Genomic DNA, 17011 nt, shown 5'->3' with positions numbered 1-17011 from the left:
AACACTTGTAATAAAGAAAGACCCTACTATCTCACCTCTCCAAAAGGTAGGCAAACATCTTTGGTAGTGTTTTTGGTGGTACCTGGAACATGCTGTCAGGGGAAATGATAGAAGCAGATATGACTGCAACATTTAAGAGGCATTTAGACAGATGCATGAAGAGGCAGTGAATGGAGGGATATGGACAATTTGCAAGCAAATGCAATAAGTTTAGAATAGCATTACGGTCGGCACAGACATGGTGGGCTGAAAAGTCTGTTCTTGAACTGTACTGTTCTATGTACCCCATGGGCACCAACTTAAAATAACTAAATCTTCTACATGACCACCATATTGTTCAGACTTAATCAGAAACATTTTATTGCAATCTAAATTACACATTCAATTTGATTCAGACACGTACACAAGAGTTGAATGCCACTGAAAAGATGAGAGGACCTGCTCTTCTAATTTATTAACTGAGTTATGGAATGGATGTAAATGAAGTCAACGTGAGTCAAAAGGAAAACCTTCCATTCACTGGAATTGTACCTAATGCAAAGTAAGATGTGGTTATGAGAAGCCAGCCATTGGACAACACTTCTAGAGTTCCTCAGAGATGCATCCTTAGCCCAATCAACTTCAGCTGCTTCATTAATTAATTTCCCTCCATCATGAGGTCAACAATTAGGCCAAATCTACATATTCCAGTGTTCAGCTCTATTCATGACTCCCTCAATAATGAAGAAACCCCACTGAATCACACCCTGTAACAAGTATGTGCAGAGTAATCAGTACCTTAAAAAAAAGAGAAAAATTCCACCATCTCTCGAAGTTTAGGTACCTTTATTATCAAATTCCACCATCAGAATCTCGGCAGGCCCTATTGACCAGGGGTTGAATCAGATGCAGCCATATAAATAGCACAGCTCCGAGAATTCAGTCAAAGCTGACTGTTATGTGAAAAATGGCTCACTTCCTAATCATTTGGTGTCTTTGCACCATCGACAAATCTGGAGGAGTAATCACTACTAGCCTGAAGAGGTACAGCTGCAGCTCTCAAAATAATCCAGGACAAAGCAATTCACTTCATCAACTTCCTGACACTGGACAAATATATACTGCCATCTCTACACGATATGACAGAACTTACAGCCTGCAGCATGCAACATAGTAACTCAGTTCACTCCTGTGACTGCTCAGTCAAGATCAACAGCAACAATGATGCCAGGTCACCATTACTTTCAAGTCACAACACATCAAGAACAACAGTATTTCAAATGTCCCTCAGTGAAGGAACTGGAAAATACAATAGCAGAAACAGCCCTATCGATCCTGCAAAGTCCTCCATAAAAACATATTGGGTGGATATGGAGTGGATGAGAGAGTGGATGAGAGAGTGGATGAGAGAGTGGATGAGAGAGTGGATGAGAGAGTGGATGAGAGAGTGGATGAGAGAGTGGATGAGAGAGTGGATGAGAGAGTGGATGAGAGAGTGGATGAGAGAGTGGATGAGAGAGTGGATGAGAGAGTGGATGAGAGAGTGGATGAGAGAGTGGATGAGAGAGTGGATGAGAGAGTGGATGAGAGAGTGGATGAGAGAGTGGATGAGAGAGTGGATGAGAGAGTGGATGAGAGAGTGGATGAGAGAGTGCGAGGGAGAGAGAGAGAACCACGAGTCAAGTAACAGCCTCACAGTTATCCTCATAGCATAATAACTGAAAGACAATGTCACAGGACAACTACCATCACTATCCCCAGATAGGTCTTGACCCAGCAGCACAGATCTAGCAAAGATAGCGGAGGCACACTGGCAATCAATGGGAGGAAATAGCCCGAGGAGTCCTACACATTGACTCAGGACACAAATAGTTCTCATGGTTTCAGGTTAAACATGGGCAAAGAAAGCTCCTGATTAACATATACCATTTTTTCTCAGTTGAAGAATCAGTATCTCTCCACATTGAACAACACTTGGAGGAAGCACTGAGTGTGTCAAGGGTGCAAAATGTACTCTGGTTGGAGGATTTCAATGTCTACCACCAGGAGTGGCTTGGCAGCAGCACTACTGATCGAGCCGAGAGGAGGAACAAACATACTCAACATCATCCTTACCAATCTGTCAACTGCAGAATGCTCCATGACAGTATCAGTAAGAGAGTGACCACTGCACAGTCCTGGTGGAGACCAAGTCTTGCCTTCGCATTGAGAATAACCTCCACCGTGTTATATGGCATTATCGCCGCACTAAAAACTTCAAAACAGACTGAACGACTGAAGACTGAGCATCCATGAAGTGCTGGGGGCCAACAGCAGAATTATGCTCCAGCACAATCTACAATCTCATGGCCCAGCATAACCACCAAATCAACCAAGTTATGGGATCAGGAAAGAGTCACTTGATCAGAAACATTAACTGATTTCTCTGCACAGATACTGCCAGACCTACTGAGCTTTTCCAGCAACTTCTATTTTTGTTTCTGATTTACAGCATCTGCAGTCCTTTCAGTTTTTAACAGGATCAACCCTGGTTCAATGGCAAGTAGAGGAGGGCATGCCAGCAGTAGTAACAGGCAGCTCTCATAATGAAATGTCAACCTGGTGAAGCTACTAAACATGATTACTTGCATGTATAGCAGCAGGTGAGAGACAGAGCTCAGCTAGCCCACAACCAGAAGGTCAGTTCTAAGGTCAACACGTCCCTATCCTCAATGATGGGACAGCCTCCAGCACATCTGTGCAAAAGATAAGGCTGAAGCGTTTGCAACAATCTTCAGCCAGAAATGCCATGTGGGTGATCCATCTCAGCCTCCTCCACAATTCTAAAGCATCACAGATGCCAGTCTTCAGCCAATTCGATTCACTCAATATGACATCACGAAATGGTTGGAGGCCCTGGATACTGGAAAGGCTAGGGCCTGACAACATTCCAACAATAGTACTGAAGACTTGTGCTCCAGAACTTGCCGTTCCCCTAACCAGCAAAGTTATAATAGTGGCATCTACTAGCACTGTGGAGAATTGCCCAGGTATGTCATGAACTCAAAAAGTAGGACAAATCTAACTTGTTCAATTGCCACACCATCACTGTGCTCTTAACCATCAATACAGTGATGGGAGGGGTCATCAACAGTGCATTCAAGTGGCAGCACCTGCTCAACAACAACCTGCTCACTGACGTCCAGTTTGGGTGCCGCCAGGGCCACTCAACTCCTGACCTTATTACAGCCTTCGTTCAAACATGGATAAACATGAATTTCCAACATAAGAGTGACAGCCCTGGAGACAATGGCTACATTTGACATCATGGAGCCCTAGCAAAACCAGAATCAATGAGAATGTGGGGAAAATCCTTCTCTGACTGGAGTCATACTTGCACATAGAAAGATTGTTGTGGTTCTCATGTCAGTCATCTCAACTCCAGGACATTTCTACAAAAGTTCCTCAAGGCAATGTCCAAGGCCCAATCATCTCCAGCTGCTTTATTAATGATCTTCCCTCCACAAGGTCAGAAGTCGGGATGTTCGCTGATGGTTGCACAATGTTCAACACCATTCAAATACTGAAATAGTCCATGTTCAAATGCAACAAGACCTTGACAATCAAGTGGCAAGTAATAAATGCCAGGCAATGGCCCTCTCCAATAAGAAACAAACAAACTGTTGTTCTGTCACATTCAATGGTGTTACCATCACTGACATTCCCATTATCAATTGTAGCCTGGCGGCTGAATTCACCATATAAATACAGTGATTACAAAGAGCAGGTCAGAAGTTAAGAATGCTGGCAGTCCAAAGCCTGTCCACCATCTACAAGGCACAAGCCAGGAGTGTGATGGAATGTATCTCACATGCCTGGATGAGTGCAGCTCTAACAACATTCAGGAAGTTTGCACTATCCAGGACAAAGCAGTCCATTTGATTGGCACCTCATCCACCACTAATGTTCTTTAGCAACAGTGTGTACTATCTACAAGATACATTTCAGAAATCTGACAAAGGTTCCGAGTCAGCACCTACCAAATCCACAACCATTTCTACCTGGAAAGACAAGGACAACAGTTACATGTGAACACCACCAAGTTTCCTGCCAAGCCATTCATCTTCCTGAGGTGGAAATATATCATTGTTCCTTCACTGTCACAGAGTCAAAATCATGGAACTCCCTCCCTCACCACATTGTAGGTCTACTTTCAGCACATGAACTGCAACGGTTCAAGAAGGCAGCTCACTACCACCTTCTCAAAGGGCTGCAAGAGACGGGTCAATAAAATGCTGACCCAACTTGTAACGTTCACATCCCACAAGTGAATTAAAAAAGCTCACCATGATTTTCTCAAAACAATTTAACTGCATCCACGTCAACGATGCTACATCCAGAGAACAAATGAAACTTAATTTATAAAATTTGTGATAAACTACTTTAGCTATTTGATAGATACAAAGAACATATATAAATTAGTTAAAATGAATACTAATTAGAAGTTAAAACCATGTTCATGGGTTAACTTTTGATTAATTAGGAGTTCCTCCTTGCACAGTTGTTTCATAGTTTGACGTTTTTGGCTGACACTTGGAAAAAGGCTAGGACGCCAATCATGGCATTGGTTTGGACTAACAGCTGTTATACTGTGTATTATGAAATTACATTGCAGTCTACTTATTTTGCAGTCACATTCTTTTCAAATTGTTTAGAACTTGTTATAGGCCAGGCCAGAGCCCCTCAATCCATTTTATGAGTTGTTTTACGCAGATGGAAGGGGAATATGCCAGGAGCGATGTAGCTGGTCAGACCACTCTATTTTAAACAAAACAGAATTTATTTACAAACGAACAAAAGGAAACTGAATTTCTAACATAACTATTTAAAAATCCAACCAACACAAAAATGAGTTGTCCCCATTTCCTGTAATATCCCATAACACACCTCTTGGGAAAAAAAGGTAAATCCAAACACAGGTTCTGACAGGAGAGACATGGCAGAGAGAGAAAAAGAGATCAGCATGGAGCAGTTTGTTTTGAGTCCCCAGCTAAAACTAACCCAAAACCAGAATAACCCTCAACTGAGAGAACTGGCCACTCCCCTTTCATTGTACAAGCGTTTTAAAAATAAACTTAAAAGCCTTTATAAGTAGATATTTACAGACATATCAGAAACCCTGCTTTTAAGACCCCTCTCAAAAAAAACGAGAGCAAAATAACCTTGTTAAAGGGGCAGCATCATTGCAACTTGAAATCCACAGCCAGTACAGTTCATATCAATCAAAAGATGAGAAACACTGATGTCTACAGCTATTGTATATGACCTAAATATCCAAGTAGGTAAATATACTAGGATGAAGATACATGCAGAGCTTTAAGATACTTCTAGCTGCAAGTTTAGTTGCATTTTAGTAGTCTGAGGAAATCTTCACCTGGCAACATAATGACAGCAGCACTAGCACTGTAAATACCATTTCAATCAAAACCAAGATCTGTAGTTGGAGTTGTACTTCTTAGTACAACTAAAAGAATGTAGTTGTACTTTTTAGTAATTCTGATGAATCAACTTTAATTATGAGAAGAAAAGATTGCAACTCATTCAGGAATAAATACATTTAATTAAAAGCAAACTAATTACAAATTAAAACAATGCTCATAAGCTTATTTGGAATTAAGTTGGAACTCCTATTTTTACTGTTGCTTCACAGTTCAACATTTCTGGCTTGACACTTGGGACGAGGCTGAGACTCCCTAACCTTTTTGATCAAATCTAGAGTATAAAATACGTCACAATACCACTGCTGTCATTGACGATATCATTATATAGTTTCTGAAGTATTTATATATATATGTAACTTTTTTTTTCAAAACAAACAAAATATTAAGCTAGTAAAAACGGCAAGGAAAATGTATACAGTGTAACTCTGAAAAAGATTTAACCTTCTGTTGAATTGCTCTGTACAATACTCTTAGGGTTAACCATTTGTAGAACACTTACTTTTCTCATACTGTCTGGTGGAATATCCTTCATAACATGTGTGCTGGTTGAATAATTCTGCTGTCCAACACTGAAGACATCATCTTGACTTGGGTCTCCAATACTGTTACCTTGTGATGGGTACTATTATGAAAATGTGAAAACACAAAACCAATTAATCCTAAAGAACTGATTAAAATGACTGGAGGGGTATTTTTTTAAAATTAGCTCAAATTTTATTTGAAGAAAATGCTTACAGTTTATGTTTGATAAATTCAAAGTTTGCTCCTATTGTAACCACTGTATCAATTGATAATGTTAAAAAAATGAATAAATACACCTAATGGACTACAAACATTTTAGTGAGTTGCAAAATTTTCTGTCTTTGGGTAAATCAAAACTTCAGGAGCATAATTTCTTTACTTTGACAAAAGCAAGTCAAGCAACATAAGCATACACAGAATGAGTGGTCCATTTAAAACACATTTTTCAAAATAATCTTGACCTGAATTAACACAAAGCACATTGAGAAAGAGCCAAGGAATGGAATAAGACCATGTGTAGGCAGATGGGATTAGTTTAGAATGTTCAGCATAGACCTGGCAGGCCGAAGAACCTGTTAGTGAGTTTTGAGAAGATTTGTAGCTTAGGTTGAGGTTCTGAATGAAGTTAGAGCCTGTGCTCTATCTGTATCTCTATCTATGCTGTTAAGTTCTATCTCTGGAAAATATTATAAAAGGTATGCTTTCAATGCATAAAGATATTCTATATTTATAAATGTGAAAAAACTTGCAGCTTTTGGCAACAAAAGACAATTCAAAAGCTTTGACAAAGGGTCAGTTAGACTTGAAACGTCAGCTCTTTTCTCTCCTTACAGATACTGCCAGACCTGCTGAGATTTTCCAACATTTTCTCTTTTGGTGATAATTCAAAAGTGTTATTAATCACATGATCTCAAAACAATGAACATGGGAAGCATTCACATGCTACGATACAGAAATTCAAAGGAATTTGAACTATCACACAGTAATACCTCGTTTAATGTTGGCCATTTGAAAATATTTTTGTTGCAAGGTGGACAATACAGAAAGTATTGTTGACCTTTCAAAGTTGACCTTTGAAAGTATCCTTTCAAATGTCACAGCATCCACTAGTGTTTTACACCTGACACTCACCGTGATCATATAACCAACACTGCTCCCCAAACCACTTGCCACTTCATTTCCACCTTGACCAGTGTTCCTACATCCAGGTAACAGATTCACAAGAACCCTTACATCGGGGGTACTGGGGCATGTTGGAAGACAGAATTTGCTCAGGCTCCATGGGATTGGGGTGGAATGGGGACCAGACCTATTCACTGGGGCCCAGGGGGGTGTTTGTAGTGGGTGACCAAGAACATTGAGTCAAAAATTCCACTGGAACCCTGGGGTAAGGAGACTTGCTGGGCCCCTAGTTATGCATCAATTGTGGGAAAATTTAGATTGTCTAAATTTGTTTACTTCAAATTGCACCTGTAAAGAACAAAAGTTAGACATTAAGTGAAATTTATGCATTGTTTGTAATTGTCTTTTGAACCTACAGGTTACTTCATGATTCTTAGGTTATCTCAATCTTCTGGAAATATGCTTGTGCTATCTGGGATTTTGTTGCTCCCTTAGCATTTGTGTAAAAGGCACGCTTTAATAATAAGCAATGACATCCAAAAAAATCAGAGCTAAGTGGCTGTCAAGTCATTGCCAAATATTGGAAAAATAATTTGCTAATACTGGGGATGCATAAATCTGCTAATGCAACTGTGCACAACGTCACAAGCCACATCTACATTTAACAAGGCACTTTTAACAGCTAAAATTAGCCCTAAATCTTTCTCAGGAATTGAACTGAATGGAGGTTTACCTTTTGGACTTGAGCACTGAACAATATCTCCCCGTTATTTTTACAGTCACAAAGCTGTAATGATTGTAGTACAACACTAAATTATACATGTTATAAAAGTAAGCTTGGCAGCACAGAACATCCAGTGGTCTGGAGTTTGAGATTGATTATTTTGTGTTTAAGTGTTAGCTTTTAAAAAAAACTTGTATTCCAAGCTTTTTCAGACATCTTAATGAAGTAAATAACAGTACAGTAAAAAATTAGCATTTATGTTTAACAGCTTTGTAGCCATTCAAAAGAAAGCTGAAATTTAAAAATGTGAACACAGTGGATATTATTGAAAGGAAAAAAGTTCATTGACTATTTCAGGGTAGACAGGGTTCTTCTTATAATAAAGTTTAATCATTGCCATTGGGAAAAGGTCAGATTTGTTCACTGCTCACTTTGATAAACTCTATCAAAACAACGACAATGATCCTGCTACAGTTCTCAGTTCTGGGTGAAGTTGGGGGATATCAATCAAAACTTTCCACTCCCACTTAGAACAAAGAACCTTTTATCCCACTCTAAGATCAAACTAACCTACATACCCTTCAATTTATTATCATCCACATGCCTATCCAAGAGTCACTTAAATGTCCCTAATGTATCTGACTCTACTATCACCACTGGCAGTGCATTCCATGCACCCGTCACACACTGTCACCCTCTGACATCTCCCCTGAACCTTCCTCCAATCACCTTAAAATTATGTCCATTGTGATAGCCATTTCTGCCCTGGGAAAAACGTCTCTAACTATTCACTCTATGTATGTCTCTCAACATCTTGTACACCTCTATCAAGTCACCTCTTACCCTCTTCACTCCAATGAAAAAAGCCCTACCTCCCTTCCTTCATAAGACATGCCCTCCAGTCCAGGCAGCCTCCTGGTAAATCTCCTCTGCATCCTGCTTCCACATCCTTCCTATAACGAGGTGACCAGAGCTGAACACAATATTCCAAGTGTGGTCGAACCAGTGCTGTATACAGCTGCAGCCTAACCTCACAGCTCTTAAACTCAATCCCCCTGCTTATGAAAGCCAACACCCCATACGTCTTCTGAACAATTCTATCAACTTGGGTGGCATCTTTGTGGGATCTATGGACAGGGACCCCAAGATCCCTTTGTTCCTCCACACTGCCAAGAATCCTGCCTTTAAACCTGTATTCTGCATTCAAATTCAACCTTCCAAAGTGAATCATTTACACTTTTCTAGGTTGAACCTCTGCCACTTCTCAGCCCAGTTTTGCATACTGGAAATGTCCTGTTGCAACCCACAACAGCCTCCACACTATCCACCATTCCACCAACCTTCATGTCATCAGCAAACTTGCTAACCCACCCTTCCACTTCCTCATCCAAATCATTTATAAAAACTCACAAAGAGCAGAGGTCCCAGAACAGATCCCTACAGAACACCATGGGTCAGCAAGCTCTAGGCTGAATACTTTCCATCTACTACCACCCTCTGTCTTCTAAGGGCCAGCCTATTCTGTATCTAGACAGCCAGGGTTCCCTGTATCCCATGTCTCCTTACTTTCTGAATGAGCCTCCATGGGGAACCTCATCAAATACCTTGCTAAGATCCATGTACACCACATCCACTGCTCTACCGTCAATGTATTTTGCCACATCCTCAACTAATTCAATAAGGCTTGTGAGGCATGACCTGCACCTCACAAAGCCTTGCTGATTACCTAGAAAACCATAGTTTGATTAGAGGTAATCATGAATCCTGTCTCTCAAAGTCCTCCTCAATAATTTGCCCACCACAGACACAAGACTGACTGGTCTCTAATTCCTAGGATTATCCCTATCCAGCTGGTAGAGAAACACTTTGTCAAAATAATGACAATTTTTCTTTTACATACAATTAATATTAATCATTTTGAAATCAGAGCTGTGTATTAGGATTTGCTAAAGTAGAAAATTGTGAATTTAAATCGTCTGATAAAGAATTTTCACACCAAAGCAGAGAGCAGTGGAAAAATGTACCCTGAAGACAAACGTTGAATTTAAAAAAATCCTTGTGGCTAGGATTGCTCAAGTAGTCACTACAAAACTCATTCATGATAACTGGCCCATTGTTGGTACTCACACGGAACATGTGCACTCCAGAATTCCTTCTCTCTGCAACACTCAAGGCAATGTTGCCCTGGCTGTCGTGCAGTTCCCTACAGCTTCCAGAGTGCATGCTGCCAAAAGCAGCATAATTGAAATTAAACGATCTAGACAGCATGCTCTGAATAAAGAGGAACAAGAAAATTCCACAGCTTTAACACAGAGATTAGTGCAGCATGCAGCAACAGGATAAATTGCAAGAGACAATTTCTCCCCAAAGACTCAACATCATGCAAAAAGAAATAGCATGCAAAACATAAAATGTATTCTGATCAAACAACTCATTAAGGTTAATCTGAATGTGTACTTGTGTTCTTAGTAAAGCTTTTACATACATCCAGCCAAATAAGCAAGCGAAGGTAACTTAACTTTGGACTGCATGATACATTTTAGAAATAAAAAGGGTTTTCTACCAGTATAATACTTTTGATTTGCAATATTTTCCCATGTAAATTGATCAAAAAAGTTCAAAGTGTGACTGGTTGAACATTAGTACGGTAAAAGTAAAGTCTCCATAGGACTGCTCTTTCATTAGAGGGGGAATGGCTGCTGGTGGTTTAACCGGAGGGTCACCATGCCACAGGTCAGGGGAGAGGGTGAGCAGGAGAGTCCTTAATGGTAAATTCAGTCAGTGAGGGAATTGAATCTACACTGTGAGCATCTCTCTGCATTGCAAACCAGCTGTCCAGCCAGCTAAATACTAAAATTGTTTTCAAACCGTGGGGTTTAAATAAAGCAAAATTAAAACTTTAGGTGGAACAACCTAGGTCTACACACTAGATTTATTTCCAAGAGATAAAACAATACAAGCTGAAAATGATTGCAGTGAAATGAAAGGGACATGTCAATAAAAACTGAAGGTCTAGTTAGGTGCCATTCAATTTTATTCGTATCAGCTGCAGATGTTATTGAGGGTGAGCAACTGGACATGCAGAGGGTGTCGAAGCTCCTGACAGCCAAGAGGTTAATGTTTCTAAATGTTAACTTGAAGTGCATTTACTGCAAATTAACATATATACATCCAGTTTCAGGAATGAATCATAAAATCATGCAATTATGACATTTAATAATAGATTTTACCTTGAGCATATCTTTCGCATTTAAAGGAAAAGCAAGATGATTTTCTAACTTTCTTTTTGTATCTATAGCATTGATCTCCCAAACACTTGAATACAAATGTTATTTCCCAGAACAGCGAGGTTAAAAACTATTAGGAGTTCATGCAGTTAACAAGATGGTTTTGTTCATGCAATGTTTTGGAATAAGGATTCCTAACAAAAAAAAGTATGATTCCTAGTAAAAGGATACAAACAATGATGGTATATTGAAATTGCAGTATACCTTTCTCTAAGCTATGTCGTATCTTTCTTTCAAAAAGAAATCAAAATTTATGTATTATACAGCCATTTCAATTAATGACTGCATTTTCTCTGACAAGGTTAAATAGAAATATTCACACCAATAAAGTGTTACTAAAAATGGCAATGGAAATAATTGCAAATTCTGAAAAAGGATGCACACACACATCCAAATGGTAGCTGCTTCAATCATAGATTTGGTTCTTCCATAAATTTATCTATCAGTGTCTAATGCTGTGAATATGGCGTATATGTGCACAAAGGAGTGGAAAGGTATAGGGTGATGCGAAAATGAAATTATCTTTTGAATTCAGTATTATTTGGTAATGAAGAGAACATAGAAATTTGAAAAAAAATTTTAAAAAGCCATACATTTATTCATCAAGAGTCACTATAAATGAATTGTTCTGTTAAGATTCTGTAATGAAGTGGTGATTTCCCAAATCTGATTTTCTTCTGTCTTGTGTTCCAGAGTTGATACACCTTTATGAGACATAGTATGTCAATATACCATTAGAGGTAAAAGCTTTGTGATCTAAAAGATCAGCAGTTTCTATCCACAGATGTTCCCAGGCCCCTGAATACTTCCAACATATACTTCTTAAAAACTTTAAAAGCTGTGTTACAACAGTATCTTTAAATTATTGTTAATCAATCTATTATGACACACCCCTGGGGCAGATGGGATAGGACCCCAGCCTTTTGAGCCCAGAGGTAGGGACACTACACTCTGTCACAATAGTTCTTTCTGTAGTCAGGCCAGATTTGGTAATAAATGACTAAACTGCATTTTTTTTAAATCACATAAAATGTCCATCCTGTGGAAACACAAAAAACATTGAACACCTCAAGTCTCCTCCACCATTCAATATGATCATGACTGACCATTAATCCCAAGACCCTAATCCAACCTTCTTCCCTATCCCTTTATTTTTTTAGCTACAAGAGCGTTACCTTCTTGAAAGCACAATGTTCTGGCCTCAATCACTTTGCATGGCCCACAGACCCACCACTCACTGAGTGAAGAAATTTCTCATCTCAGTCCAAAATGGCTTATCCATTATCCTGAAATTATGATCCCTGGGGTTCTGGATTCTCCCCAACATCAGAAACATCCTTCCTGTGTCTAAGCTGTCTAGCCCCTGTTAGAAGTTTAGAGAAAATCCATCATTCTTGTAACGTCCTGTGAAAACAATTCTAACCAACTCAAATCTTTTCTCATACATTAGTCCAATCAACGTTTGCTGCACTCCCTCTAAAGCAAGAGCACTTTTCCTCAGATAAGGAAACAAAAGGTGCACACAATACTCCAGGTCTGGCTTCACGAGTGTCCTATATAATTGTAGCTGGACATCCTTGTGCCTGTATTGAATTTTCTTGCTATGGAGTGGACAAAAAGGAATGATTAGATTAAATTCCCTACAGTATGGAAACAGGCCCTTCGGCCCAACAAGTCCACACCAACCCTCTGAAGAGTAACCTATCCAGACACATTCCCTGACCCTATATTTACCTCTGACTAATGCATCTAACACATTGGGCAATGTAGCATGGCCAATTCACCTGACCTGCACATCTTTTGGATTGTGGGAGGAAACCGGAACGCCTGGAAGAAACCCATGCAGACACGGGGAGAATACGCAAACTCCACACAGACAGTCGCCCAAGGTGGGAGTTGAACCCAGGTCCCTGGTGCTGTGAGGCAGCAATGCTAACCACTGAGCCACCATGCCGCCTGTGAAGGATGAGAATGCTTAATGGCTTTAATTGAGAGTAGGGCATCAAAAGATAGAGATGAATGCAGCGTTCAGCAAATCAAAAACCACAGAAATGTTGTGGCGGATGGAAAGCCAAATGTTTGACAGGTGATATGTTGAAAATGTAGCTCAGAGGGAAACAGGAAGATTCTTTTCTAGGATGCGCTTTGGAGGACTGAGGAGTCTGTGCAGGGAAAGAGAGTGGGGTTAGAAAATGATTGAAGGATATGTGCATTGATATCACTGTGACTGACCCAATAACAATAATGAGGTCAGATAAGTTGGCACGGTCAAGGGGTTAGCCATGAATATGTGTAACTGAGTTTATAGAGGAAGGGACTGAAGGAGTATATGAGAGCAGTAAACTCAGAAAAACACACTATTAAGAGCTAAAGTGTGGATTGACATTACTAAGAATGAGAACTTGATTAGTGAAGAGGAAAACAGTGAAAGTTGACACGGTACCTGGGTGAGTTGGGCAGAATTAATAGTTGAGAAGTAGAAAAGAAAAAAATAAGGATCCCAACGGAGTTGGGAACAAACAAGCTGATTTGGCAATGACTGTGCTACACCACTTTAAGTGGGACAAGTGGTAGAAGGTTCAATCAAATAGTGGAAGCTTCACATAAGGGTGAAGGCAGTATCACTCATCAGCAAGGTTTTTTTAAGGCCATGGTGTCAATGAAATCACTTACAATGACTTCATGGATGATTCACACAAGCACACAGACACACAGTAACACGTGGCTGCGCTGCAGATTGTAGACAATTCCGGACAAAATATACTGGAAACTCAGTACCTTGAACACTGATATTTACTCACATAATTACCTCAAAAAAGATAGGTTTGAAAATATTACTCAAGAAAGCAGCTCATCTCTTTTAAAAGGAATACTGCAATTTTAAGTATATTTTTGAGAATTTTCCAGTTTATGATCATTTTAAAAAAACTGCATCAAATCTATATTCAATAAACAACTAGCAAAGAAATTGCATCAAATATTAGAGTGGGTGAAAATGAGAATCTTTAAGTTATTACAGTGCACAGAACTTCAAATCATATTCACATATTTGCCTGTAAATGTTCAAATATCACAAACGTGCCACATGATACTTAGCACAGCTGTTTCAAATTATTTTCATCCAACATATAAAATTTGGCTGCAGCAATTCAAAAGAAAGAATGCAATACCTTTTCTAACTTTTTGGCTTCAATGTGACGCAACACCTGCTCTCTCCAATCGGGTGGCACCTTATTGGTCCCCTGTGCATCGAGAAGCGAATGCTCAGATTTCACCCTCACATTGGGTCTTTTAGTTGGACTAGTCCGTGAGTAATTGAAATCACTGATGGACATTGTTCGCTCTGGAACATCAGTTATATGTGGCCGGGCACTATGAGGCCGAGATGCAGTTGGACCATCAACACTATAAGTCCTTGCAGACAGAGGTCTTTGTGAGCCCTGGATTATCTGAGGGCCTCTTCCAAGTGTATGTAAATCCCTGTAAGTCATATAATCGCCTTCAGGTACTGGGACTCTCCTGCAGTGATGGGTTTCAGGAAGAGTGACAGAGGAAGCAGATGAAACACTACTCTGTCTCTGCAAGGTGGACCTCTGACTGGCCTGAATCAATCTCTCGCTTGGTGGGCATCCCCACATTTCCACTTGGCGAGCTCCAATCCTTGGCTGCATATTGTAGGACATATTGGACTGGGCATTATTGCGATTGGAGAAGTTCATGTTTGCAGAATGCTTTACATAATTGGCATTGTCAAGTGTCTCAGACCGCTGATAGTGATGAGATCCTAAGTTACCTTGCTCGATTTGAAATGCTGGTCTCTGTGGCCACATGTTCTCTTTGGTTATCCCACTGCTACTGTACTGGACATTGTACTGAGGTACTGGAGGCATCTGTGCAACAGCTACAGGCCCTCTTTTTAAACTGATGCCTTGAGGATTGAAGTTTTGATCAAATGTATACACTGCTTTTTTGCAAGAAAGAAGGTCTGATGAAGAAGAGGAATTTCCACTAAATGGTTGCAATGACTGATCACTTAGAAGACTGGCCGATTTACTACGGATTATATTTTGTCCCTGTCCAGCTACAGGGGGTGTCCTTACCATTAAGCCTTGCTCATGTGGTCCATTGTCGTTGATATCATAAAGTTTTAACCCCCCGGTGTCAATGTGTGTTATACTGTGAGATTTGACGACTGGCCCTTGAGGATACTCCCTCTGTGGAGATAGCTCTTCAGCACTCCCTGAGATAGCAGCATCAGCATCTGAAAACAGAGGTGAACTTTGTTGTTCTGCTTCAGTGCAGAATTCAGGTTGCCTTATTTCCTCTGGGCGTCCATTTACTTGGTTTTGAGGCAAAACATTGGGTATTTCATTTCCATTCTTTAAATGCTCTGCTATTTCTTTTGGATTACCTTTCACAATATTTCCTGACGATTGTTCACGGGTGTTTATACCTCCATCAACAGTGCTTTTACATTTAGTCACTTCATCTAATCTCTGAACCACATCATCTGCAGTTATTTCATTCTTATTCACACCAATCTGGAGTAATTTCTGGTATTGCTGCATATTACTATTCAAATCCATTTCTCTCTGCAAGAGAGCTATTTTCTGCTCGACATTCAATTCAAATTCAGACAATTTACTAACTTCTTTGTTCTCCGTCGGAGAATCAATGTTCTCATGAGTTTTCACAGTGTTATGGAATTGTGTATTGGATCTTGTTCCATTTTGTAATAGTGGAGATGTTTCGTGAAGACCACCTCGATTTTTTCTGCAAATAACATTAATAATACTTAGAAATGAAAGCAAAAGGTAACAAAATGAACCCAGCCAGTTTCAGCAGAGGCAGTATTTTAAAAATATATATATATATTCATCACATTTCACAACAATAAGCAATGGATAAGCTGCAAAATGGCTTACAAAACTGGCTAGCATGAACAATGAAGTAATTCAACAAGTGTAAAAATTGTCCTGTTTTTGACTGCAAAATGCTTAAATAGCAAATTTGCAAATATCTATAATGACAAGTAACAACACTCAGAGCTATTTTATTAAAGATCCAATATAAATCTAAGCAATATCTGTTGACAAACTACAAACTCTGAATGCTATGTCAAAACAGTTTCCACAGGCAAAGAAGAATATTTCACATTTCAGTTACTATAACAGTAATTTCTCATTTTACATACCATGAAATTGTTTTTCTATTTGAACATATATGTCCACTGATAACCCATCTTATGTTTTCCCAAATCAAAGTTAAAATGTCCAAGGGTGAAATGTTCATCATCCTTTTTGAACTGCAAAACTTTAAGGCCTGCTCCAGAATTAGTCCCCTATCTCAGAAACTTTACTTATTTCCATAGTGGAGGTTAAACCTCTTTATTTATGTTACAACATGGATATACCTATAAATGCATTAAGCCTGCATTTTTTTTAAACAAGGTTCAAGCATAATCATTAAGTAATAAAACTAAGTTGTCAGCATTTGATACTGCACATTTCTTAAAAGTTTCTTTAGAAGCTGATTACCAACAGGATAGAGCATCTCATCATCAGCATGGTTCACCGCATTACTTGAAAATCTGGGATTAAATGTGGACATTCTCAAATAAGGTTAACCTAAACCTGATCCCCATATTTCGAGCAGAAGGCAGGACTGGGGAAGAAATCACAGAAGGAGTGTCCCTGTAAGAGCTTTCGCTTACTACCTTCACCAAGAGCTCACTATCATATTTTGCTTCCGGGTTGCAGAGGAGAATTAAATCCAGTCCTGAGTTTGTGTGTTCACACAGCAAGGGGAGGTTGTTCAATTCGAACAATAAACCTGTCCTCTACATTTTGTTCTCTTGCACATACTGCAGAAGTATAAACTTTGATGCAGAGTTGGTG

At 39.5% G+C, this 17011-nt stretch overlaps 1 protein-coding gene across 1 annotated transcript in view; it reads right to left on the bottom strand.

Moving 5' to 3' along the window:
• LOC140496172 (erbin-like) overlaps nucleotides 1-17011 on the bottom strand; it is a 40058-nt gene that overhangs the window by 9903 nt on the left and 13144 nt on the right. Inside the window, exons 6-8 of the mRNA XM_072595690.1 lie at nucleotides 14285-15887; nucleotides 9955-10098; nucleotides 5959-6081 (exon numbers count right to left, since the gene is read on the bottom strand). Of these exons, the coding sequence (XP_072451791.1) occupies nucleotides 5959-6081; nucleotides 9955-10098; nucleotides 14285-15887 (1870 nt within the window). The remainder of the gene's footprint in view (nucleotides 1-5958; nucleotides 6082-9954; nucleotides 10099-14284; nucleotides 15888-17011) is intronic.

The sequence above is a fragment of the Chiloscyllium punctatum genome, chromosome 2, assembly GCF_047496795.1.
Source record: "Chiloscyllium punctatum isolate Juve2018m chromosome 2, sChiPun1.3, whole genome shotgun sequence".
NCBI lineage: Eukaryota > Metazoa > Chordata > Chondrichthyes > Orectolobiformes > Hemiscylliidae > Chiloscyllium > Chiloscyllium punctatum.
Note: the sequence above shows the minus strand (reverse complement) of the source record. Positions and strands in the feature narration are given on the sequence as shown.